The sequence below is a fragment of the Eutrigla gurnardus genome, assembly GCF_963514095.1.
Source record: "Eutrigla gurnardus genome assembly, chromosome: 15".
Lineage (NCBI taxonomy): Eukaryota > Metazoa > Chordata > Actinopteri > Perciformes > Triglidae > Eutrigla > Eutrigla gurnardus.
In genome coordinates this window covers 21,807,633-21,831,444 of record NC_139938.1, presented here as the reverse complement: position 1 = coordinate 21,831,444, position 23,812 = coordinate 21,807,633, and the positions used below count along the sequence as shown (strand labels likewise).

The 23,812-nt window shown below is 45.3% G+C and overlaps 3 protein-coding genes across 6 annotated transcripts; 1 reads left to right on the top strand and 2 right to left on the bottom strand.

Annotated features, from left to right (window-relative positions):
• Positions 1–1,177: 1,177 nt before the first annotated feature.
• lcp2a (lymphocyte cytosolic protein 2a) lies at positions 1,178–11,371 on the bottom strand. Of its 3 annotated transcripts, none has more exons than XM_084029755.1 (21): positions 10,905–11,371; positions 9,575–9,637; positions 8,741–8,787; positions 8,558–8,626; positions 8,346–8,371; positions 7,924–7,964; positions 6,482–6,692; positions 5,861–5,946; positions 5,713–5,770; positions 4,707–4,784; positions 4,448–4,473; positions 4,247–4,266; positions 3,759–3,869; positions 3,577–3,595; positions 3,477–3,492; positions 3,296–3,380; positions 3,016–3,068; positions 2,677–2,753; positions 2,373–2,447; positions 1,745–1,894; positions 1,178–1,500 (listed from the first exon to the last, which is right to left on the bottom strand). In XM_084029755.1, exons 1-21 carry the CDS (start codon positions 10,980–10,982, stop codon positions 1,360–1,362), a joined length of 1,530 nt encoding a protein of 509 aa, XP_083885881.1. In that variant the 5' UTR covers positions 10,983–11,371; the 3' UTR covers positions 1,178–1,359. The 3 variants fall into 3 exon arrangements, with proteins under 3 accessions (XP_083885881.1, XP_083885882.1, XP_083885883.1); XM_084029756.1 differs by having other exon boundaries at positions 6,500–6,692; positions 10,905–11,370; XM_084029757.1 differs by lacking the exon at positions 10,905–11,371 and having other exon boundaries at positions 8,741–8,800.
• Positions 11,372–12,235: 864 nt separating this feature from the next.
• zmat2 (zinc finger, matrin-type 2) lies at positions 12,236–14,666 on the bottom strand. Its single transcript, XM_084028997.1, has 6 exons — positions 14,613–14,666; positions 13,758–13,857; positions 13,523–13,646; positions 13,281–13,354; positions 13,041–13,186; positions 12,236–12,887 (listed from the first exon to the last, which is right to left on the bottom strand). Exons 1-6 carry the CDS (start codon positions 14,628–14,630, stop codon positions 12,744–12,746), a joined length of 606 nt encoding a protein of 201 aa, XP_083885123.1. The 5' UTR covers positions 14,631–14,666; the 3' UTR covers positions 12,236–12,743.
• On the top strand, positions 13,784–20,360 carry slbp2 (stem-loop binding protein 2). Of its 2 annotated transcripts, none has more exons than XM_084028996.1 (9): positions 13,784–13,900; positions 17,449–17,604; positions 17,736–17,816; positions 18,161–18,241; positions 18,388–18,531; positions 18,721–18,891; positions 18,982–19,144; positions 19,483–19,612; positions 19,715–20,360. In XM_084028996.1, exons 2-9 carry the CDS (start codon positions 17,501–17,503, stop codon positions 19,777–19,779), a joined length of 939 nt encoding a protein of 312 aa, XP_083885122.1. In that variant the 5' UTR covers positions 13,784–13,900; positions 17,449–17,500; the 3' UTR covers positions 19,780–20,360. The 2 variants fall into 2 exon arrangements, with proteins under 2 accessions (XP_083885122.1, XP_083885121.1); XM_084028995.1 differs by lacking the exon at positions 13,784–13,900 and adding an exon at positions 15,544–15,672.
• Positions 20,361–23,812: the final 3,452 nt, after the last annotated feature.

Genomic DNA, 23,812 nt, shown 5'->3' with positions numbered 1-23,812 from the left:
ACTTTTACCACAGTCTGTTTGAACACAAGTATCTGTACTTCTACTTAAGGACGTCTGTGTGTGTGTGTGTGTGTGTGTGTGTGTGTGTGTGTGTGTGTGTGTGTGTGTGTGTGTGTGTGGTTTAGGGTCCTGTACTGTCGGACACCCCAGTATCAGTGTTTAATCACACATCAACATGAAAATGGATCCTAATTAACTTCACATTGATGCTGTTTCTGTGCAGACAGACAGGTTCCTGGGGGTGAGATGGTTCTGACCATAGATGTCCGAGCCGACTTCTTGTTCCTGCGCTGCCCACTGTCTGCGGTCGGACGGGAGGCTTGAGACGTGAGACGAGGTGCTCGACCTGCTGCGACGTGACTGACCAGGTCAGTCAGGAACCAGCTGACTCAGGAGCCGGTTCAGTGGGATTGTTTCTGTTCAGGACCTGAGGCTTGAACCACGAAAGAAAGTCTTTCATTGCATGTATGTTTCAATGTGAAGCCTTCGGTTTGACCTTTAGATTGACCTTTAGATTGGTCACCAATAAGGTAATTGAATGCTCTGGCTCAGAGCAGAAAGTGATTGAGTCGTCTGAACACAAACAAACCGCAGCTGCTGTTTGAGGCGTCGCCCTTTTCTGTTGTTAAACACAGTCAGCTGCTCCTTCATGTTAATGTAGACCAGGATCCATGAGGTCCATGAGTCCTGATCCATGAGTCCCCCTGCAGCTGTAACACACTGGTGGATGATACTAGTGGATGGTACTGGTAGATGATACTGGTGGATGATACTGATAGATGAAACTGGTGGATGGTACTGGTAGATGGTACTGTTGGATGGTACTGGTGGATGTCCAATCTTGTAACCGACAGAGAACTCAGAGACGTCTTATCTGTCCAAGTGAGACTTCACACCTGTGTGTGTGTGTGTGTGTGTGTGTGTGTGTGTGTGTGTGTGTGTGTGTGTGTGTGTGTGTGTGTGTGTGTCTGTGTGAGACAGAACAACACACAGAGTCTGAACTATAACTGACTTATGTGTGTGATTGTAAAAGGAAGCAGGAGACTTTCTATAAAAGAAGCTACGAGCACGAAGGTTGCAGCATTCTCCCAAACACCAGGGGGCGCTCAACCCAACGACACGCCTCGACGCTGAGGAGATGCTGGAATTAAACATCAAATATTGATGATTCTATCACTTTCATAAAATTGTTTTATTGTTCAAGGGTTATTGTCTCAAAGCGCCGACACAAACAGAGAAACTGTAATTAAAAGATCATCAAAACAAGTGAATGAAGCAACAATGTAACAACGTTTTCACTCATTGTTCTGCCTGCTGGTTTCCTCCTGGCTAATGATCCGGGTCAGCGGGTCCGGACCACTACTTCCGATTCATGTGGTACCCGGCCGGGTCAGATAGGAGGCACTGGTTCTGCTGGCCGGAGCCGCGGTTCTTGGCGTCAATGAGGAGCAGAGGAGACTGGGAGTAATGGCCGATGATGTCACTCACTGACGGGAAGGACTGGAACCAGAGACCAGTGATTACAGGCTGATCAACAATCAGAGGTGCAGAGTAACTAAGTACATTTACTCCAGTGCTGGACTTCGTACACATTTCAGTATTTCATTTAATCAATTCATTAATCCACTAGTCCATTAATCAATCAGTGTAATGATAGACAATCAAAGTGAAACTTTTCTGATTATTTAACAGTTTTCTTTAGATAACTTTTGGTTCTGGTTCTGGTCAGGGACTCCCTGTTTACCTCCTGGACTTTGAGCCCGGTTCCCAGCAGGAACTTGTTATTCTGCTGTCTGATCTGGATGTTGTAGACCTTGTCCTGGTAGGAGACCATCAGGGTGAAGGGCTGGTTGACCAGCTGCCGGGTGCTGTCCCGGACCAGGTACGCCCCGTCCTCAACAGACAACGAGACACGCCGGTGTAAAGTACTAGTAACCATGGCAACAGTATCTTCATTCACTGGACTTCAGAAGCATCACAACATCTGTTATCTTCACTCATGTCTGAACAGGGTCCTTTCAATAGCTAACGTTAAAATGCTCATAATAAAATATGTTTAGATTCAGTGGATGTAATCTTTCAAAAGCACATTTACAGGGAGATAAGCTAATGTACTTGGATGTGTTTATTACCTTGGTTATGTACTTGAATGTGTTTATTACCTTGGTTATGTACTTGAATGTGTTTATTACCTTGGTTATGTACTTGAATGTGTTTATTACCTTGGTTATGTACTTGAATGTGTTTATTACCTTGGTTATGTACTTGAATGTGTTTATTACCTTGATTATGTACTTGAATGTGTTTATTACCTTGGTTATGTACTTGAATGTGTTTATTACCTTGGTTATGTACTTGAATGTGTTTATTACCTTGTTGACTTGTTTCAGACATCCTTCTGCCTGACCTCGGGTCACTTTACCTACGTACCAGCGCCGGTCCAGTTCCTACACATACACAGTCATATATACAAACACACATACACACACAGTTATATATACACACATATACACACAGTTATATACACACACACAGTTATATATACACACAATTATATATACACACACATACACAGTTATATACGCACATATACACACAGTTTTATATATATATACACAATTATATACACACAGTGTGTGTGTGTGTGTGTTTGTGTGTGTGTTTGTGTATTGTTACCTGTGTTGTTGGAGGTGGAGATGGACGAAACGATGGTCTGTCTGATCCTACGAAGCTGCCTCTTTGTGCAGCTATCGCTGCATACACACACACACACACACACACACACAGTCAGTACTATTGTTAGTGACTCGGGAGGAGGTCTGGGTGGAGGACTTTAACCAGGACTGGTTTGGTTAGTTAGTTAGTTAATGTGGTTAAAAAGGGTTACAAACTGCTGTTGATGAACAAGAGAAGGAGCGTTTGGAAGATGTTGGTTCTGTCTGAATGGGCTTTACAGAATAAGTACAATTCCCAACTTGTGGAACTGTTCCTTTAATGTTTGTGTTGTTTTCTTACCAGACTGCAGTTTGTGAGGTAGGGAGGCTGCAGAAGGAACACTGGGGGGCAGACTACAAACAAAAGAAACACATTATTTATGGGAAACAAGAGTAGAAGAAGACCACTTCTAATATTACTGCTAAGTTTCAAAACACTGAGGCGTGTCTTCCTTGGGGCTCGGAGGGTTGTTCTAAATTATCTTTACCGTTTGAACTGAATGGGCCTACAGTTGAACACTGTGGTACTCCAGTAATGACAGGATGCATCTGAGTCACTCTTTTACTATTGTTTTACATACCTGTCTCCCCGTGAGGGCAACCCAGGGAGTCCAGGGCGGGGGGGCAGGTTCTTATGGTGGAGGGGGAAGGTGTTATGTTTAGGAGCTGGAAGAGAAAAAAAGAAATTAAGGAATCACTGTTTTTTGTAATATGCTTTTGTTTTTTAAATGAAAGATCAAAAATCAGGAAGGTAAATCTCACCTTCGTCATGTGTTTGCTGATGCAAAAGAAAGAAAAGCATCAGAGCTCATTCTGGACTAATTAATCATCACAATAACACTCAGTTTGAACAGCAACTCACCTCTCGCCTCACATCGTACCTGTGAGCCAAACAACAATCTGATTATTATCAAAGAACCTGAAGAAGCTAATTGGTCATCGCACAACTAAGAACAATAATAAGACGACAACGGGGAAACGATTGTGATGACTTTGAGATAATGAAGTGATCGGATGAAAAGTGGTTTAATCTGAGGTGATGACCTGTTGGCAGGAGTTCTGGCGGAGGAGTTGCTCCTGCTGACGGAGGTGGAGGACAGAGGAAGAACGGGTGGTTTGGTCCAGGTGGGAGGATCGGGGGCATCCTGCTGAGGCCTGAACACATTCAACACATTGACTATGTTTGATACAATATAATATAATATGTTATTAAATATAAAAATATATATATTTAATATTGTGAAATATAATAGTCAACCACATAGAAGCTTTAGACCTAGACCTTTCTGTTTTATCATCTTCTTATGGGATCAGTTGTACATGTCCATAATAACACCTATATAAGTATGTTTTATAACTTTATTACCTAATGCTATCACTGACATTAATACTCTCTATAATCTATGAATAAATGATGCATTTTCAATCATTTAATTATTTTATTATTGTGTGTGTTGGAGCTACAATGTTTTTAAAGTGCAAATAGTCAAGGACCCAGCACAGACCCTTGTGGTGCCCCCGTCTGTTCTTACCTCCAAGTAGGTGGGCCCGTCTATAGGAAACACAGAAATAATATTAAAGCATAAGGTTTAAAGCATTTAAAGTAGAAATACAAGTTACGGGGAGGTTTTCACAGTCCCTGTGATATAAGTGGATTTCATCGAGGCTCCAATACATTTACTTGGATCCGCCTGAGAACTTCTGAGTTACAGTTTGTAGAAAGTGAATCTCACCTTGTCCACTGTGCTGCGATGAGGTCCTGCAGAGGAAAATTTATTTATTATTTATTTATAAATAAATACAATACAAATAAAGATGATCCTTTGTTTTACAGGCTTGTTGTCTTTTTTTTAAAGATCATTGGCAAAGAATATAATGTCACTGTTGACTGTGATGTATTTTTGTTCTGCAGGTTATGTTACATATAGAAATGAAGTGAAGCCAGAAGAACATTAACCAATCAGCCGTGGTAGTACTCCAGTTCAGGGTTACCTCTGATGGGGGACGGGTTGGACCCCGAATCTCGACCTGGTTTGTTGCCACGAAAGATCTGCGGCGGCCCCGGAGGCACTGAACACAATAACAGGATTAAAACAGCATCATAGAGTCTCCATTAACAGTGTCTGACTGATCAGTGATCAGCTGTGGACTGACAGACAACCATCACCAGTGATGTGATTCCGAAGTCTTCTACCGAAACGTCTTCTGTCTTCATGGGTGTTTGTTCTGAGTTTGTACTGGCTTTGTTCTGAGTTTGTTCTGATTTGTTCTGGCTTTGTTCTGGCTTTGTTCTGGGTTTGTTCTGGCTTTGTTCTGGGTTTGTTCTATGTTTGTTCTGGGTCTGTTCTGGCTTTGTTCTGGTTTGTTCTAGCTTTGTTCTGGGTTTGTTCTGTCTTTGTTCAGGGTTTGTTCTGGCTTTGTTCTGTTTGTTCTGGGTTTGTTCTGGTTTGTTCTGGCTTTGTTCTGGGTTTGTTCTGTCTTTGTTCAGGTTTTTTTCTGGCTTTGTTCTGGGTTTGTTCTGGCTTTGTTCTGGCTTTGTTCTGGGTTTGTTCTATGTTTGTTCTGGGTCTGTTCTGGCTTTGTTCTGCTTTGTTCTGGTTTGTTCTGGCTTTGTTCTGTTTGTTCTGGGTTTGTTCTGGTTTGTTCTGGCTTTGTTCTGGGTTTGTTCTGTCTTTGTTCAGGGTTTGTTCTGGGTTTGTTCTGGGTTTGTTCTGAGTTTGTTCTGTCCTTGTTCGGGGTTTGTTCTGTCTTTGTTCAGGGGTTGTTCTGGGTTTGTTCTGTCTTTGTTCAGGGTTTGTTCTGGGTTTGTTCTGTCCTTGTTCTGGGTTTGTTCTGTCTTTGTTCAGGGGTTGTTCTAGCTTTGTTCTGGTTTGTTCTGTGTTTGTTCTGTGTTTGTTTTGGTTTGTTCTGGCTTTGTTCTGGGCCTTTTCTGGCTTTTTTCTGGGTTTTGTCTGTCCATCACGGTGTTCACGACCAGTTCCTGAACTAATCAACTCACAGTTTCTTCCCCGACAGTTTGGTGAAACGTCTCTTCTGGAGGTTGGCGACTCTGCCGGCTGCACAAACACAAAGTTGAAGGTGTAGCTTCCTAAAGCGGTTAAATCTCAGGTTTAAAATTATGACTTGAGTGTTAAAATGAGACTCGCCATCCGGGGAGAAGGTGCAGACAGGGTGGAGGCTGGGGGGCGGGGACTCACCGCTGGGGGCAGGGCTCTGGACGTCACATGGTTATCTACCCGCCCACATACAAAAAGTGATTAGTCACCGCATTAACAGCTGTCATGTTTGTGTTTGTGTACTGCTGAAACAAAGTGGAAATATGAAACAGAAACCCACAGAAATACAACAGGAGGCAAATGGTTGCAGCTCCGGGGACAGATGTCTGGCTAGTTAGCTAGGTAGGTAGTTAGCTAGGTAGCTTGTCTTTCTCCGGAGACAGATTACTGTCTGTCTGGCTAGTTAGCTAGGTAGGTAGTAAGCTAGTTAGCTAGGTAGCTAGCTTTTTGTCCTTTATGTATCAAATGAGCATTGATTACTGAACGTTTATTCTCAGAATGCTACAACTTCTTTTACTAATAGTATGATCTAATTTGCTTTCTAACAGTGACTTAATTTTCCGTAGTACTTTCAAGTGCTCGTGGATAAACTGGTGTGTTGTGTTCATATACAGTCGTAAATCTGAAGTTTAACCACGCATATCTGGTGTCCTGATTCCAGCTAAAAGACGAGAGAAGCAGAAAATGACATCACACGTCTACTTAAAGCACCGTCAGTGGCGAGTCTACCGATGTAGTCGTCCTCTCCGATGGGCAGTGCTGGACACAGCTTGTGAGCCAGATCCTCCGGGGGCTCAGTCGGTGGGGGCTCGTAGTCATTGGCCCCCTCAGGGTCCTCGTTTGGAGACTCGTAGTCTCCGCCGCTGCCCTCCTCGTCACCGCTGTACGGACTCTCGTAGTCATCGTCAAACTCCTCGTCGTCCTGCCAGAGAGGATTCAGGTCCTTTACTGCAGTAAAAGTACTGATACAACACTGTGAAAGTATGCTGTTACAGTAAAAGTACTAGTACAACTCTGTGAAAACACACTGTTACAGTAATAGTATGTCAGTCTAATAGAGTAAAGGTATTAAAGTCTGTTCTACTATTATTATTACTCGTGTAGAACAACACACCTGAACCAGGACCGTCTCCTCTACAGACCAGATGGTCTTCATGGTTCAGACTATTTACACTTATATTTTTCTATTAAACCATGTTACAGATCTGATTCACAAACATTGATGTTGAAATAAACACGATGAATGTTGATCAGTATTCGTGTGCGACTGAAGAGCTCCATGTTATATAGACACTCGAGAATGAACCCGGCTCATAGAAACACTTCCGGTTAGATATCTGTCGCCATCTAGTGGCTGTATAGAAGTACTATGGGTAAGAGGTGACCTTGACCTGGAAGTGAATCTTGAGCCAAGATGGCGGCCTGTCTTCTGCTGCAGACATGTGAGTAACTCAGCTTGTTAAATAACAGAAACGGTGTGAAAGACTTGAAGAACATGTTTGTTGTTCTGTGTTTTACATTTCTACGTTCCAGCGATCCCACGCATGTTGTAGAGGTACTGATCCCAGATCTTATGACAAAACTTTATTGTTAAATACTTGGTGATGGCATAGGAAACCTGAACTCTGAAGATGTTTTCCAAACAGTAAAACATGCTTATCATCTATAAACATCTTCCCTTCTATAGCAACACTGCAGGGTCGATGCCGGACCAGGTACGCCCGGGTACGCCTGGGTTTACTGGGTACGCCTGGGTTTACTGGGTACACCTAGTTCGCCTGGGTATGCCTGGGTTTACTGGGTTCACCTGAACGTTTTACTGTTAAAAGTATTATTTCCACGTCGGCAGCAGCTGTTCTCCTCTAAACTGTCGAAGCTGTCACTAATGACCAAACATCATATTTTATAAACCCGATGTTTATACAGTAACTAACCCTGTCAGATAAATGACAAGTACCATGAAAAGTAACATGACTGCGTACTATTACAGCACAGTACTTCCCACCACTGGACAGACCATAGCGACGCCCTACGACTGGCAGGCAGGCAGATCTAAAGTCTTTTGTGTTTTAACATCTTTGACGAGTTATTCTGGTTGAAGTGAGGCAATTTTTTTTAGACAAAAAATAGAAAAAATAAAAGGATGAACTTACGAACTCGTCTTCGCCCCAGCCCTGAACATCAGCAGCCGTGTCTGCAGAGGAGCACGCAGCTCATAGTCATCCACACATATAGTATAACATATACTATTTATACTGTATACATATATATATATACAACTCTATATATTACTTATATTATATTACTCTATAATTGAACCTTACTCATTCATGTTTTGCAGCAGCACAAAGACAAATAATTACAGAAACATAAATAAAACCAAGAAAAGTATATGTACATATACACACAGTAGCCATGCAATACTGCAGTACTGCCTCAAGTGTGTAGTGATGATACTATCTACACCAGAATCATAAATAAGTCTGTATATATATATATATATATATATATATATATATATATATATATATATATATATATAGGAATATAATAAATATTGTAAAAAAGTTCCTACCTGGTTCATGATATTTGGGTGTAGATCTGTGATGGGATATTATTTTTATTATATTATTGCTGAATTATATTGTGAGTAATATTGTTAAAACACATGGTACACAGCAACATAAAATTAATAACTGTATCTGGACTGTGTCCAACACTAGGTGGCGCAGCGTCTCCCCCCCCCCCTTCTACTGTTGAACGGAGAAACTGAAGTCATGAACTCACTTCTTGTTGCCGAACAGGCCTCTCCTCTCCTCCTTCTTGCTGATCTCAGTGCTGATCTTAGAGATCATCCTGGACACACACACACACACACACACATACACACACAGGTCAACGCTCACAAAGGTCAAACATCAGTAGTGATACGGTAACCATGGTGACATGAATCAGCTGGTCTGGACTCACGGAGCATGAAGTTTAGGGAACTTCTGGAGGTCGTTGTCACTCAGATTCTAGAAGACACATCTGGTTATGGTCACGTTATTATGATTTCATAGACTCCTCCCTCCTCCACCTCCTCCTGTCCTTCTCTACATACTTCTGTCCTCCTCCACCTCCTCCTGTCCTTCCCTACATGCTTCTGTCCTCCTCCTGTCCTTCCCTACATGCTTCTGTCCTCCTCCTCTCCTTCCCTACATGCTTCTGTCCTCCTCCTCTCCTTCCCTACATGCTTCTGTCCTCCTCCACCTCCCCCTCTCCTTCCTTACCTCCTGCTGTCCTCCTCCACCTCCTCCTCTCCTTCCTCCTCCACCTCCTCCTCTCCTTCCCTACATCCTTCTGTCCTTCTCCACCTCCTCTCATTCCTTACCTGCTTCTGTCCTTTTCCACCTCCTCCTCTCCTTCCTCCTCTACCTCCTCCTCTCCTTCCTTACATCCTTCTGTCCTTCTCCACCTCCTCCTCTCCTTCTCCACCACCTCCTCTCCTTCCTTACCTCCTCCTCTCCTTCTCCTCCTCCTCCTCTCCTTCCCTAAATCCTTCTGTCCTTCTCCACCTCCTCCTCTCCTTCCTTACCCCCTTCTGCCCTTCTCCACCTCCTCCTCTCCTTTTCCACCACCTCCTCTCCTTCCTTACCTCCTTCTGTCCTTCTCCACCTCCTCCTCTCCTTCCTCCTCTCCTTCCTTACCTCCTCCTCTTCTTCTCCACCTCCGCCTCTCCTTTCTTACCTTCACCTTTTCTCCTGCTCTGAGCTGACAGGACGATGTAACTGACTGATTTTTTAAAAATGTACCTGAACTCACCACAAATCTGGCCCCGCTGATATTGTTCTTCATCACCACCTTGTCGCAGCCAATCAGACTCATCTGAAACACATCGGCAACAACGTGGCATCCGCTTTTTAATTTCAGCCCGTTTCTTCAAGCAATCAGCCCCCGAAACTACAAAGACCTCTGACTGCTGATGAGTGCAGCGAAGGCACTAGTCACTTTCCATCCATGCATTCCGAACCATCTCGCGAAAATATGCGAGTTAAATAAGTTGTTTAGTAAAGACAAATGAATACAGAAATAATGGACTAGTTAATGTATCAGGACTAGTTAACGGGTCATGACTAGTAACATATCATGACTAGTTAACAGGCCAGGACTAGTTAACAGGTAATGACTAGCAAACATATCAGGACTAGTTAACGGGTCATGACTAGTTAACGTGTCAGAACTAGTTAACATGTCAGGACTAGTTAACATGTCAGGACTAGTAAATAGGTCATGACTAATAAACATGTCAGAATTACTCAACATGGCAGGTCAGGATTAGTAAACATATCAGGACTAGTAAACAGGTCAGGACTAGTAAACATGTCAGGACTAGTAAACAGGTCAGGAATAGTAAACATGTCAGGACATGTAAACATATCAGGACTAGTAAACAGGTCAGGAATAGTAAACATGTCAGGACATGTAAACATGTCAGGACTAGTAAACAGGTCAGGACTAGTAAACATGTCAGAATTACTAAACATGTCAGGTCAGGACTAGTAAACATATCAGGACTAGTAAACAGGTCAGGAATAGTAAACATATCAGGACATGTAAACATAGCAGGACAAGTTAACAGGTCAGGACTAGTAAACATGTCACAATTACTAAACATGTCAGGTCAGGACTAGTAAACTTACCAGGACTAGTTAGCAGGTAAGGACTAGTGAACATATCAGGACTAGTAAACATCTCTGGACTAGTGAACATATTAGGACTAGTGACTATATTAGGACTAGTAAACATGTCAGGACTAGTTAACAGGTAAGGACTAGTGAACATATCAGGACTAGTAAACATGTCAGAATTACTAAACATGTCAGGTCAGGACTAGCAAATTTACCAGGACTAGTTAGCAGGTAAGGACTAGTGAACATATCAGGACCAGTAAACAGGTCTGGACTAGTAAACATATCAAGACTAGTAAACCTGTCAGGACTAGTAAACAAGTCTGGAGTAGGTATCATCTCGTCTGGTATTTGGGGACAAGGAACGTGTCGCCATGGACGTCGAGTGTAACGGCAGCAAGTTAAATGATTTATGTGAATAAGAAGAAGTGAAGGTAGAGAGCGACAGCTGAGGGAGGTCTCACCCTCTTCAGGTACTCGGCCAGCTGCTGGGGGCTCCACCCCGTCACCTCGGCCCGGGACGGCACTCGATCGGAGCTCATCCTGGTCCTCAAAGACTCCAAGTCCTCCAGCTGATGTCAAAGACGCTAAGAGGTGACCACCATCTAGACCGGATCACCCTGGTTCCCCCAGTCCTGGTCTGTCTTCAGGTCCTCTTCAGTCAGACGTCCAAAGATCAGCGGGCCCCGACCCTACTTCCTGCGAAATGCAAACTGAACTGCTCTGAGATAAAAATATGTCTTCAGAAAGTTTCACTTCCTCAAACCGACTCTGAGTCTCAGAAGAAACGGAGAGAAGAACGACAGGCAGAGAGACGGGTAGAAAGACGGGCAGAGAGACCCGGGCAAAATGGCTGCTTTCTATCTGTCTTGCTGCCTGTCTGTCTCTCCGTCCTCTGTCTCTGCTTCTTAGAGGAAGTGACAATGCAGAGGGATGAAGGCAGCCCCCCCCAACCACAGAGCGGAACAGCCGCTAGAGTTGCAACCCGCCGCTGCAGCTGATGACAAACTTCAATGCTGTTACGGCAGGAAGTTGCAGACTCTGGATCAGTTTCAGAGTTCACGCTGATCTCAGGTCAGATCAGCCTTCGTGCACCAACACCTCAACCCACGGTGGGTTTGAGGTACACTACTTCCACATCCTTGTACTCAGAGGGAGATATTACACATTTTACTGTGGTACGTATCTGATCTGTATGAAAGTAAACATAAACCAATTATCACAGTTAAAAAACACTTGAATCAAGTTCAAACTTAAAACATGAAGATAAATTTGAGTTAAACTCCCTGCTGCCCCCTGTGGATGCTTCTGTCATCGTCACCACAGAGATTAATTATGATCATAGATGTTAATTGTTTGTTTATTATGATACATTCAACTGTTAGGTTACATTTTGAATTCATCGGGTATTTATTTAAAGTTTCTAAAGGTGCTCAGAAAAAAAAATCTCCATTCTAATATAACATTATTTTGGGAATTTGTCTGCCTGACCAAAATATTATTTAGATTAATAATCCAAAGTACTACGTGTTACAAGTAAATCAGATTCTTACTAAAGTAAAAATACAAGTTTTACTCAAAGTAGGGAAGTAAATTATTGGATATTATTGATTCTACACAACATGTGTTTAAATATATAAAATATAAAATAACTATTTGTGATGCCTCTGTGTGAAATGTGCACTTTAAATAAACCGACGCTGAAGCCAAAGTTCGGTCCCTGAAGGCAACACAGAAACATGTTTCTGGTGATATGTCCAGTGACACAGGCAGAGCTGGAAAATCAGACAACCAATTAAACAAAAAGCAGTGTTTATTCAACATGTTGACAGTCAAACTAATATAATAACGTCACAAACATTGAACAAGTTAAAATGTAATTTTGTGAAAACTTCATATCAAACATTTTTCACAAGAATTTGGAGGAAAACATCAGATTTTAACTTGTTAAATGTATTTTCATGCAGAACAGCCTCTTCTCCTATTTTATCTGCATGAACTTGAATGCGTCGCCGTCATCAGTCGAGAAGAAACTTCCGTCCATCGTCTGTTTCTCAACGCGGAGGAACAAGACTAGCACAGGGGAACAGATTACCAAAATAAAACAAACAGACTACCAAAATAAAAGCATGGTGGTAGACACACAATGAATATTTTCAGGTTTAAAAGTCTGAACCAGATTCAGGACTGTGAGCCTGCTAAAGGACTTCCTGTCATTAAAGTCTGGTTCTGGTCTGAAGGTCCAGCAGGAGCCGGGTTCCTGTCCTGGTGTGTGTTGGTCCTCGCCGTGGAGCGTCGGAGTGTCAGTGACTCTTCTTGGACGAGCCGAAGCCGGAGAAGCCCATCACGGCCGCCATCTCGTCGTCCTCCTCCAAGTCCACGTCGTCCTCCGCACGGCGCTTCCTCTCCTTCTGCTTCTCCTTCTTGTAGGCCTTCGCCTTCTCCTCCTGCACAGGGAGGACACACAGAGGTGACAGAGCACTCCAACCCCCAGAGACTCCCCTGCCCTCCTCTCTTACCCCCCTCCTCTCCTCTCTTACCCCCCTTCTCTCCTCTTACCCCCCTTCTCTCCTCTCTTACCCCCTTCTCCCCTCTCTTACCTCCTCACGCAGCTCCTTCATGCGCTCCTCAAAGTCGTACTCCTTCTGTTTCTCCTCCATCTTCTTCTTGTTCACCTCGAACCGTTTCTTCACCTGATCAAGAGACGAGCGCTCCACACGCATCGACATGCCCAGGTTCCTCTGGTCTACACACACACAGACACACACACAGACACACACACACAGTTACCGACCAGCAGGCTGAGCTCGTTTATCTCCACTTCTTCAATGTAAACTCACGTTTTTTGCCGTTGATGTGATCCAGGAAGTTGATGGAGTCTTTGACGACGCAGTCACAGACGTTACAGTAATAACTGGAAGAGAAGAAGAAGCAGCAGCCAATCAGAGCAGCAGATTCCAAACAGCTCCGTTCTCTGACGGCGTGCATATTGACGTGGAACCAAAGTTCCAGTCTTTAGCTGCAAGCTGTTAGCAACACATGCTAACGCCGTCTGCAGGTTGTCATGGCGATCTGTTCGTACCCGCCCATCTCTGCCTGAGGAGTGGTCTTGGTGATGACGATGGTCTTCCCCAGTTTGGACTCAAGATCCACTTTGTAGTCTCTGTGACGCAGGAGGTCCCGCTTGACCGGCGGAGCCGTTTTCCCTGAAAGACGACAGGATTCAAACGTCAGGGGATTCAAATGTCAGACTGAACACACGAGGAAACAAACTACTCATTATGTATTTGTGTTTTAAAAGTCGTTAATGTCCTCACCATCTCTCCTCTCCCGGTCTCGCTCCTCATCCAGGCGTTTCTGAGCGAGGTTTTCATACTCGTCCTTGTCCCACTTCCGACGGAAGTCGTTCTTATTGGACTACAAGAGAAGAAGAAGAGTCAGAGCTGAGCCCTGTAGAAATGTAAGGAACTGTTCCTAAACCGTTTGATCTTGTGTTTAATATCCTGTGCTTTGGTAGCTAAAGTTTCTTTCCCATGTACACAGCCGTTGGTGATCTCTCTCGTTCTTTAAATAACTATATAGAAACACAAACGGAATCTTTCAGACAGCTGATGTTTATTTACTTGTGAAGTGGTTTTGAAGGATTAAAAGATTCAAACTTCATCTCAAAGGAGATCATTCGCACATGGAGGGGTCTAACAGTGTGGAGGAACAGTGGATCTTATCTAACATCCAAGTTTGAGATCTTCATGTGATAATCACCATATTATTCTGAAGGGATCTGACCGGAAGTATCATTGTTGTTGCTAGCGGAGCGCAGGCTAACGGTTAGCATTCGATAGCCTGCTAACTGTTGACGTAAGAAAAAGGTTACGTCACACAGAGACTCGTGGTTTATAAAGCACGCGCTCTACGTGTTAGGGAAATGTGACGTTTAAGTTGGAAATAAAACCGGAAACGTCGCATTGTTGTTGTGGCAAGCATGCTAGCCGTCGTTAGCTCCGAGCCGAGGCGGCGCTTTTTAAACGGCTTTAGAAACCCGTTAGACGGAGTCGGTGTGCGCTGTTCGCGGCTACGATAAACACACACGTCGAGCCGGCGGGAAAGTCGAGCGTCAGTCGAGTCGTTTTTATATTTCTGACACTAATAAACAGACAAGACCAGAAACTCACCCCGCTGCCGGACGCCATCTTGTGAACTCTGTGACGGAACACGGCCTGTCTGCCTGTTTAAAGACAGCGCCGCCTGCTGCCGCGGAGACGCAACGAGTCGGGTCGCGACCCCGTTATGAAACCAGGACCACGGAACTACACGGAACCATCCGGTCCTGATAACACGTAGCTACTACTTACGAGCTAATGATGCTAGCCCTGCATTCTATAGTTTAAACTTTCTTGCTAACCATGCTAGCTAGCTAATCTATTTAAAAAATATATATTATTTATTCATTAGCTTTTGTGTTTTTAGAATTAATTTAATGTTTTGAAATCTTAAAAATAGTGGTTTATGAATTTAAAAATGTAGATTTATGTATACAAAATTTAAATAGTATCAAATGTATTATATTGTATTGGTTTGATTTGGTAAAGGAGTAAGAAAAATTACCAAAATACATTTTCATATGTAAGGGAAAATTTGCAGTTGACATATTGAGAAATAAATGTATATATATCTTTGCCAAAAGAAATACAAGAGTGGGGACAAGAACAAAAAAGATGAGCTAAATCTTCAGGATGCATTTGAGTAATGATACAAGCTGGTGAACCTACGCTGAACATTGAGGCTGTTTTGGGTACTTGTATAGTATGTATAAAAATATAAAAATATATTTCTTTAACCAATATTACTTGTTTATGTGAACGTTTTTGTTTTGTTAAGGAGGATTTAAATGAATATATGAATGTTCCTATGATAACATGTACTTCAGAGTAAATGTAAATAATATAAAATAACATGTGTAAAGAGCAAACTGATAAATCTTATTTCATTGCACACAATCAAACGATTACAGAAAGGAAAAGAAAAGTGAATGAGGCAAAAAAACAAAACAAACAACGTCAGCGGCGGCCGGCAGGCCTCGCCCCCTGGCGCGAGGCCCCGCCCCCCTCAGGTGCGCCTCGTTAAAGAGCCGTGAAAGCGGAACAATGGCGTCCGACGGCGCCAAAGTGAGAGTGCGATGATGTCAAGCCGCTTAGTGGAAACTGCTGCTCCGAGCCCGCTGCTCTCCTCCAGGTCTGTACCCGCCGGACACGCGCTTTAACCGGTTTGAGTCCCGGCGCAGACACACGTGGTGTTCACGCGCAGCCCGGTCAGCTGTCCGTCAAACACCCGGATCACACGCTTCATTCGCATGTAGAGTTCGGCTCAGTTCAGGACACAATAATGCATGTCCATAGTGTGTGGCTCCAGAACCCGCAGCTCATTAAGCATCATCTTGTTAAGTTTTTCCCGGGTTTCGTCTGTCAGGCTACACAGAGCCGCCAGCTCTCCTCTGATTGGACTGCAGGCAGGACACCAGGCTGAAAGTACCCAAATATCTACTCGCGTTTCCGTTAAAAACAAGACTTTTAATGCCTTTTTTTGATGATGTAACTATAAACGGATCAGATCTCCTCTTAATGGCGGAAATGACGTGATTGATAATTAGAAAACCCAATAACTAAATCCTTTCATACAGAGGTGGGAAGTAACAAAGTACAAATCATTTGTTATTATACTTTTAAATCTAATATCTGTACTTTAAATTTAATATATGTACTTTAAATCGAATTTCTTTACTTTAAAACGTATATCTGTACTATCTGTACCTTAAAACTAATACTTTAAAACTAATATCTGTACTTTAAAACGTATATCTGCACTTTAAAACGTATATCTGTACTTTAAATCTAATATCTGTAATTTCAATCTGATATCTGTACTTTTAAAGTCGCAGTCGGCAACATTTGTTTGATCATGCTATTGACTATGCTCCGATAGAACAACATCCCATTTTGGAAAAGATCATTTCTGTGTAGCATGTACTTTTAAAGTCGCAATCGGCAACATTTGTTTGATCATATTCACTGAAACCGACACAATGCTCCGATAGGACAACATAAATCATCCAGTTTTAGAAAAAAAAACGCGCCTCTACGTGCACCTAGAGCTTGTGGTTTGTTTTGCAAAAATCCACCGCGCCCGTATCATCCTGTCCACTCAGTGCAGTTCACAGTTTGTGCACATGCCACAGATCCCACCTCCCCCTCACGCATGTTACAATATCACAGGCACACGCCTCAAGCTAGGCATACGCTAAATGACGTTAGCAGTTACTATCTAAGAGTAAGTTAGCCAGCCTACCTCTGTGTAGCGTGTACTCCATGCCGTTTATCGATGAGAGAAGACACGGGCGCGTTCACAGGAATCTGGTGCACATGCACTGACGAGCACTCGATGGGAGTGAGCGGAGAAGCTCTGTGGTAGAGGGGGAGGGGCGTGAGTGTTGTAAACATTTGAAATTTGACTGAGTCAACTCGATCTGCCAGACTTGCCTACTGCAGCTTTAAATCTAATATCTGCACTTTCAATGTAATATCTGTACTTTACATATCCATCCATCCATCCATCCATTTTCTACCGCTTATCCTGTATTCAGGGTCGTGGGGGGGCTGGAGCTGAACCCAGCTATCATTGGGCGAAGGCAGGGTACACCCTGGACAGGACGCCAGTCTATCACAGGGCTAACAGAGACAAACAACCATTCACGACTTTAAATATCTGTACTACTAAATAAACTTAATTATCAATGTTTGAATTAACATATCAAACCTTTATTCTACAACGACAACAATCTAGTGTTTAATACTGTTTTGGGAAACGGTAGGGACCTGAATAGAGACCCCGGTCAGGGATGGGACTAGAGACCTGGTCAGGGACCCGATGTGTGGCCCGGCCCGGGTTGGTCAGTTGGTTGCTAGGTGACCTGCTAGTGACCATCGTCGTGGTAACGGTCATGCGTGTCCTCAGCTTCTGTTTCAGTCCATGGTCGTGTTCCTGTGTGAAGGGCTGGTCGGCCGCCATGTGGGCCGGCCTCCCTGACCCACTGCCTGCTGCCCCCAGAGGCTCCGCCCCCGAACCCTGGCTCCTCCCCGGCTGCAGCTCCGTCTTCGACAGTCTGGTCAGGTGAGCCGCACCACCACCAGAAGTAGCTCTTCATGACATCAGAATGACATCTTCCTACAGCAGTGATTTGACTTCATTATGTATTTATGAATGTATTTATTTGCTGAATGTTTGTGTCTTCGTCCTCACAGTAACTTCTCTCCCGTCCCGTCTCCTCCTGCTGCCAGCGGCCCGAGAGGACGAGACCGAGCCGCCAGCACTAAGCCCCGCAGGTTAACAGTAACGCTAGTTATTAATGCTAGTTAATAATGCTAATGCAGGTTATTAATGCTAACGCTAGTTATTAATGCTAACACTAGTTATTGATAACGCAGGTTAATAATTCTAGTTATTAATGCCAACACTAGTTATTAATGCGTACGCAGGTTATTAATGCTAGTTATTAATGCTAACGCTAGTTATTCATTTCAACGCAGGTTATTAATGCAAGTTATTAAGGCTAACACTAGTTATTAATGTGTATGCAGGTTATTAACGCTAGGTATTAATGCTAACGCTAGTTATTAATGGTAAACATTAAACTACAGCCCCTGTCTTCCTGTCTGTCTGTCTTCAGGCCGTCCATCCTGGAGCGGTGCATCCTGAAAGTGTCCACCAGTAGCGTTGCCGTGGGGACGGACGATCTGGACAACAAGAGGTGAGGTGGTGAACGTGACGAGTCGATAAGTAACGCATGATGAAGATGGTGGTGATAAAGAACGAGGTGTAGGTGGTGTATTGTAGAACATGGCACCTCCAGACCATGAGTAAGTAACCAGTACCCCCCACCCCCCCTCCCTGTAGAACCCCCTTCGACCGCTGCTACCCCCGCCTCCCGGACCCGGCCAACACTGAGACCAATGGTGCCGTTCTGAAGCGGCGGCAAAAACAGATCCAGTACGGCAAAAACACCAGCGGCTACCAGAACTACCTGCAGCAAGTCCCCAGGTGAGACCCTCTGTCCTCCCGTCTATGACGCAGGGAGACATGTTGACGATCCTCGACGATAAATCAACATTGATTAAAATCCCGCCGCCTTCGCTACAGGCGGACAGGAGAAGGTATTCTGGGTCTAAATGATGACTCGGCTGAAAATCAGTGACTCGGCTGATAATCGGCTGTACTCCTCCCCCTCAGACACCTGAGGGACGCTAAGCTCCACCCGTCCACTCCTAACAAGTACAGGAAGTACAGCCGGCGCTCCTGGGACATGCAGGTGCGTCTATGGCGGCGAGCGCTGCACCTGTGGGACCCACTGACCGACGGCCCACCGGACGCCGCCGCTGCTCTCGACCCCGTCGAGCAGCTGTAGGTGGAACATCACGTTGTTGTTTATATACGTTGGCTCTTGTTGCTGCTGATGATGATGATGATGTTGATGATGATGTCGTCTTCCAGGCAGAGTCAGCTGGCGAAGATGACCTCTGACCTGTGTGAGGACGGAGGAGACAAGCAGAGAGAGAAGGAGACTCCAGCAGCCTCTAAAGCCTCCTCGGTGTCTCCTCTGCTGAGCCTCACGTCTCTGGAGCTGCCTGGAACCTGGAACGTCTCGTTGTCCCCGGTAACCACGCTGGACCAGCACCAACACTGTAGTTCTAATCTGGAGTTCTCATCTGTAGTCCACTGTAGTTTTAATCTGTAGTTCTCATGATGTTCTAATCTGCAGTTCACTGGAGTTCAAATCTGCAGTTCACTGTATTTCTTATCTGTAGTCCACTGTAGTTCTAATCTGTAGTTCTAATCTCTAGTCCACTCTAGTTCTGATCTGTAGTTCTAATTAAACTGATGGGAGGAAACAGACTTTTAACAGGGACTATTTTCAGCAGCGGATGGATCTGTGATGACGTGTATTCATATAAAGATCTGCAGAGAAGTTGTTGATCCCATTTTCCTCGTCAGGAGGCTGAGATGAACCACAGGACTCTTCGCTCTCCACCCGGCCTCGGTGCCTCCTTCAGGAGTCACCTGACCACCGGTGACAACATGAACGACTGGCTCCGCCTCCTTCTGGAGGCCGACAGTGGCCACGGTGAGGTCACGCTGAGGAACGCTGCCTCATTGAAGACCAGCTGGAGTTTGTTTTCTTTGTGTGTCGTAGCCTGAAAGCGTCTTTGTTGACTTGTTCTCATAGATTTGGGCTCCGACGACCAGCAGGTTCCCGTCTTCTCGGACCAGATCTTGTGGAATCCGTATTGAACCCCAGCGGACCTCCACCGGTCTGAACCCAATGAGGACATTGATCCTGAATGAAGTTAGTCTTTTTAAGATGGTTGAAGATTTCCTAGATGGACAGCAAGGATGTGATGGTCCTTGATCCCTGAGGAGGTCACCACCCCCCCCCCCCCCCCCCCCCCAGCTCTGACCTGAGCATGGTCCCCTAGTTTACACTGGATGTACGTTTCTGTTCCCACCTCACTTGCACCCTGTTCTGTTGGTCCTGCACCGAGGAGGAGTTTGTTTTCTACTTGACCACGCGTTTGCTCTGGTGTCACGTTCTGCTCACCTTCATGCTCTTATCTGGTCTGGATCCGGATCCAGATCCTCCTTTCTTCACCTCCATGTTTTTTCTCAAAAACGGAAACCCTGGTTGATGGAGGGGAAGCAGCTGTCACTTTGTGTTGTTGTTGTGTTTTTTTTGTTGTTTCTATTTTTTTTTTTTTTTTTACTTGTTTGTGTTTCTTGACTATTGAGATCAAAACTGAAAGATGTGATTAATAAAGATGTAAATAAAGTGTTAAATTCACAGGCTGGCCCGTTTTCTTCTCTACAATATAAATGTGTCTCCTTCCTACCTCCTCCCCAGCATGGAGGTGCCTCCTCCTCAGCATGGAGGCGCCTCCTCCCTACCTCCTCCCCAGGTTGGAGGACTCTCCTCCCTGCCTCCTCCCTAGGATGGAGGCAAGGCAATTTTATTTGTAATGCACCTTTCAACGGGGCAATTCAAAGTGCTTTACATAAAACATTGAGAAGCATTAAAACGAGCCAATAAAATAAATATTTAAAAAAAATTGGCGTCTCCTCCCCGCCTCCCCAGGATGGAGGTGTCTCCTCCCTGCCTCCCCAGGATGGAGGCATCTCCTCCGTCCACTGCTCCTGCTGCATCACTGAGATCTGCCATTTTTGCGGATTTGTCCTTTAGCTGCACCGTTTCACCTCCTCGTCTCATCTGGATGATTAAATAATAACGCACAGCTGACTGAGCGCAGATCTGCTGCTGTAAACAAGCGTGAGACTACATCTCCCATCATGCCCAACCCTCTCTCTCTCTCCGGGCTTTGACTCTGACCGCCGCTGAGTTGTCTTTATGATGTGCAGTAACGAGCCGCGGTGAAGCCGAAGCTAATGTCCCGATGTTTAAAGTGTATAAATAGCAGGCAGGTGATGGTGCGGTGCTGATGTGTAGCACCTCCTCCCCCCCCCCCCCCCCCCCCCCCCCCCCGCCGCCGCCGCCGCCTCCTCCTCCTCCTCCTTCTCCTCCCCCCCTCCCCTCCCGACACCGTAAATGTTATTTATGAATGCCTCCCGCTCACGGGCGTGTGCACGCAGATCCGTTATTATGATGTGTTAATGATACCGGGAGCCTGGACGCTGATCGGAGCCGGTGCGCGGCTGGTTCCGGACCCTGCGGTGCCCGCTGAGAGCGGTTGAATCCAGACCTTAATTCATTGTGGTCGGCTCGGCGCTGACAGCGGCGGGCGGAGCGGGGCTCTTTAATAATACTGGGTCAATACGACGCCGAGCAGCGCTGCTGTCTGCCGGCCCACTGCGTCCACCGGAGCCGCTTCTCCCCGTCCCCGAACAGGTAAGCGGGGCCAGCCGGCCGAGGAGGGGGGCAGGGAGACCTCCTGTTTTTGCCGGGTTGTGTGTGTGTGTGTGTGCGTCCGCGGTAGCTAGCTTAGTCCGGCGGGTCCGTCCTGCAGCATCGCGCCGTGTGTTCCTCCTCCTCGCTGCTCACGGAGCTCACAGGCCGGCCAGACGTCACCCGCATCTCCGCTATTATTGTTGTTAGCCGGCGCTGGTTCGGGGTGTGAGCAAGCCGGGGTCGAGGCACTCGGGGGTTTTACCCGGATATATCGTCTCTCACGTCGGAGCCGGAGGTGGGGACGAGAGGCGAGAACATCCCGTCTCACGTTTACCGGGTTTGTTTTGCGGCTAACCTGCTAACGCTGCTGGCGGGGGCAACTAGCCGCCGTTAGCTCGCCGCCGCCGCTGGTTGCAGCCAGGCGGGCGGCCGCGGTAGCCCCATGCTAGCTCCCCGCTAGCACCGCCGGACCCGCGGACCCCAGCAGCCCCGAGCCCCCGGGAGGCTGCGAGCCTGCGGCGCCCGCACGATCCTCCGTCCGCCGCTTTGTTTCGGCGAGCAAAATGGCTGAATGTATTGTGCCGACCTTGAAAGTAATAACGAGATGACATATTATTTACAGCAAGCTAAGCGTTCAGGTGATGGAACCCGCTGCATTAATACCACACAGCCACGCCGTTTTATAAATTTTAGTTACACGAAATTAATGTTACAATCCTTTCATAAATACGCTGCATTTATTGTGCATTTACTCTGCGCATAAGCGGGGATACCCGCTGCATCGCCACGTTAGCATCCCTCATTGAAAACAATGGGATGTGTTAGCCACGAGCTAGCAGCAGCCGGAGATGCCCAGCGGCCTCAGCAGCCAGTCGGGCTTCAAAGAGGCGGCTCTGCTCAGGCTGCAGCACGGCCTCCTCGTCCGGGGACAGCCTGGCATCACCAGCACGGTGCCGTCATCTAACCACAGCGGCCCACGTGTTCAACACCAGTAAGCCCAGACACTGGAGTCCAACAACAGGCCGCTTTAAACCCCCCCCCCCCCCCCCCCCCCCCAGAGTCCGGGGTCTGTGTGGCCTCTGCCCCCAGAACCTGGAGTATTCAAGGTGGAAGCACTCCAGGGATTTAATAATACAATTTAGAGATTATTCTAATTCCCCATTTACATTATCAGAAGCAGATATAATCCATTAATTTCACAAGTAAATACATTTATTTGTAATATGCTACTACCTGCTGGTTAACTGATGTAATGTAATAAAAATAACTGTTGCACCAAGTTTACAGTGTGCTTTGACAGGCAAAGAAAAACAAATGGTAAATACGAGACAATTTAACAACAGAAAGTGAAACTAAAGCGAGACACAACTAAGTTAAAATTTAAACTGATATAATTGCTGAGCCAGTTTAAAACAGCAACAGGGTTATTATCTATGTGTGTTGACAACGAAAAAGTGACGTTTGATGATTTGGCCAAGCAGGGAGCATGTTTATGGGAAATAAAAGTGGCCCTATAATTGAACCTTGAGGTACACTACAGGTGATGTGAGCTGTAGAGGGAGGGTGGTCCTGTGTGTAGATGTCAACCCTGGTGTCAAGACGGCCGATTTAAACTGCGTGAGCTACTGTGTCCAAAAGCTGCATTTAGGTCTAAAACATTAAAAATCACAGATTAAAATACTATAAGGGTATAAAAGGTATTTGCTCCTGTGGCTCGGACAGACCGGTGGTGATGCTACAGGCTGTGTTTGGTGTGATGATGTGAGCATGTGATGGAAGAGTGCAATATAATCAGACTTTTAAACAAAACATGATGTTCGTTTTTGTTCCTCCTAGAATACGCTCAAAAGACATCTGTACAATGTCTAGTTTCAGCATCGACACTGTGATGTGCTCAGCAGTCACATGACCAGACATGTGATGTTGGTAAATTAATTCAAACTCGTCACACGTCGTCTATTTAGCTTCTTGATCCAAAGAAAAAAAACCATGATTCTCAGTTTCATGACTAATCCAGCATTAGTGATTTAATGAGCCACAGTTTGATGTTGAACTCTACTTCTACTCTGTGGGATGGGCCTCTACCCAGTGGGAGGGGCTTCCTCCAAGTGGGAGGAGCCTCTTCCCAGCAGATCATTTCTCCGTAGACCCGTTATATCAGGTGGTCTTGGAGAGAACCGGGTTGAAGGGTTCTCATGGATCTGACTGTGAGCTTTCCAGCTGTTATATCATTAATGAATTGATTCTGTGTTGATCATCTGATGGATTCATACAATGAGTTGACTTTATTAACAGCTGATGAATCGTGTGTCAAACATTTCAGCCTTTCAGATCGTGTGTTTGATCGTTAAAGTTGTGTGTTTCGGACTGTCTGCAACATAAAACATCAATAGAAAAATGTCAAGTTTATTATTTACAAAAGTTAGA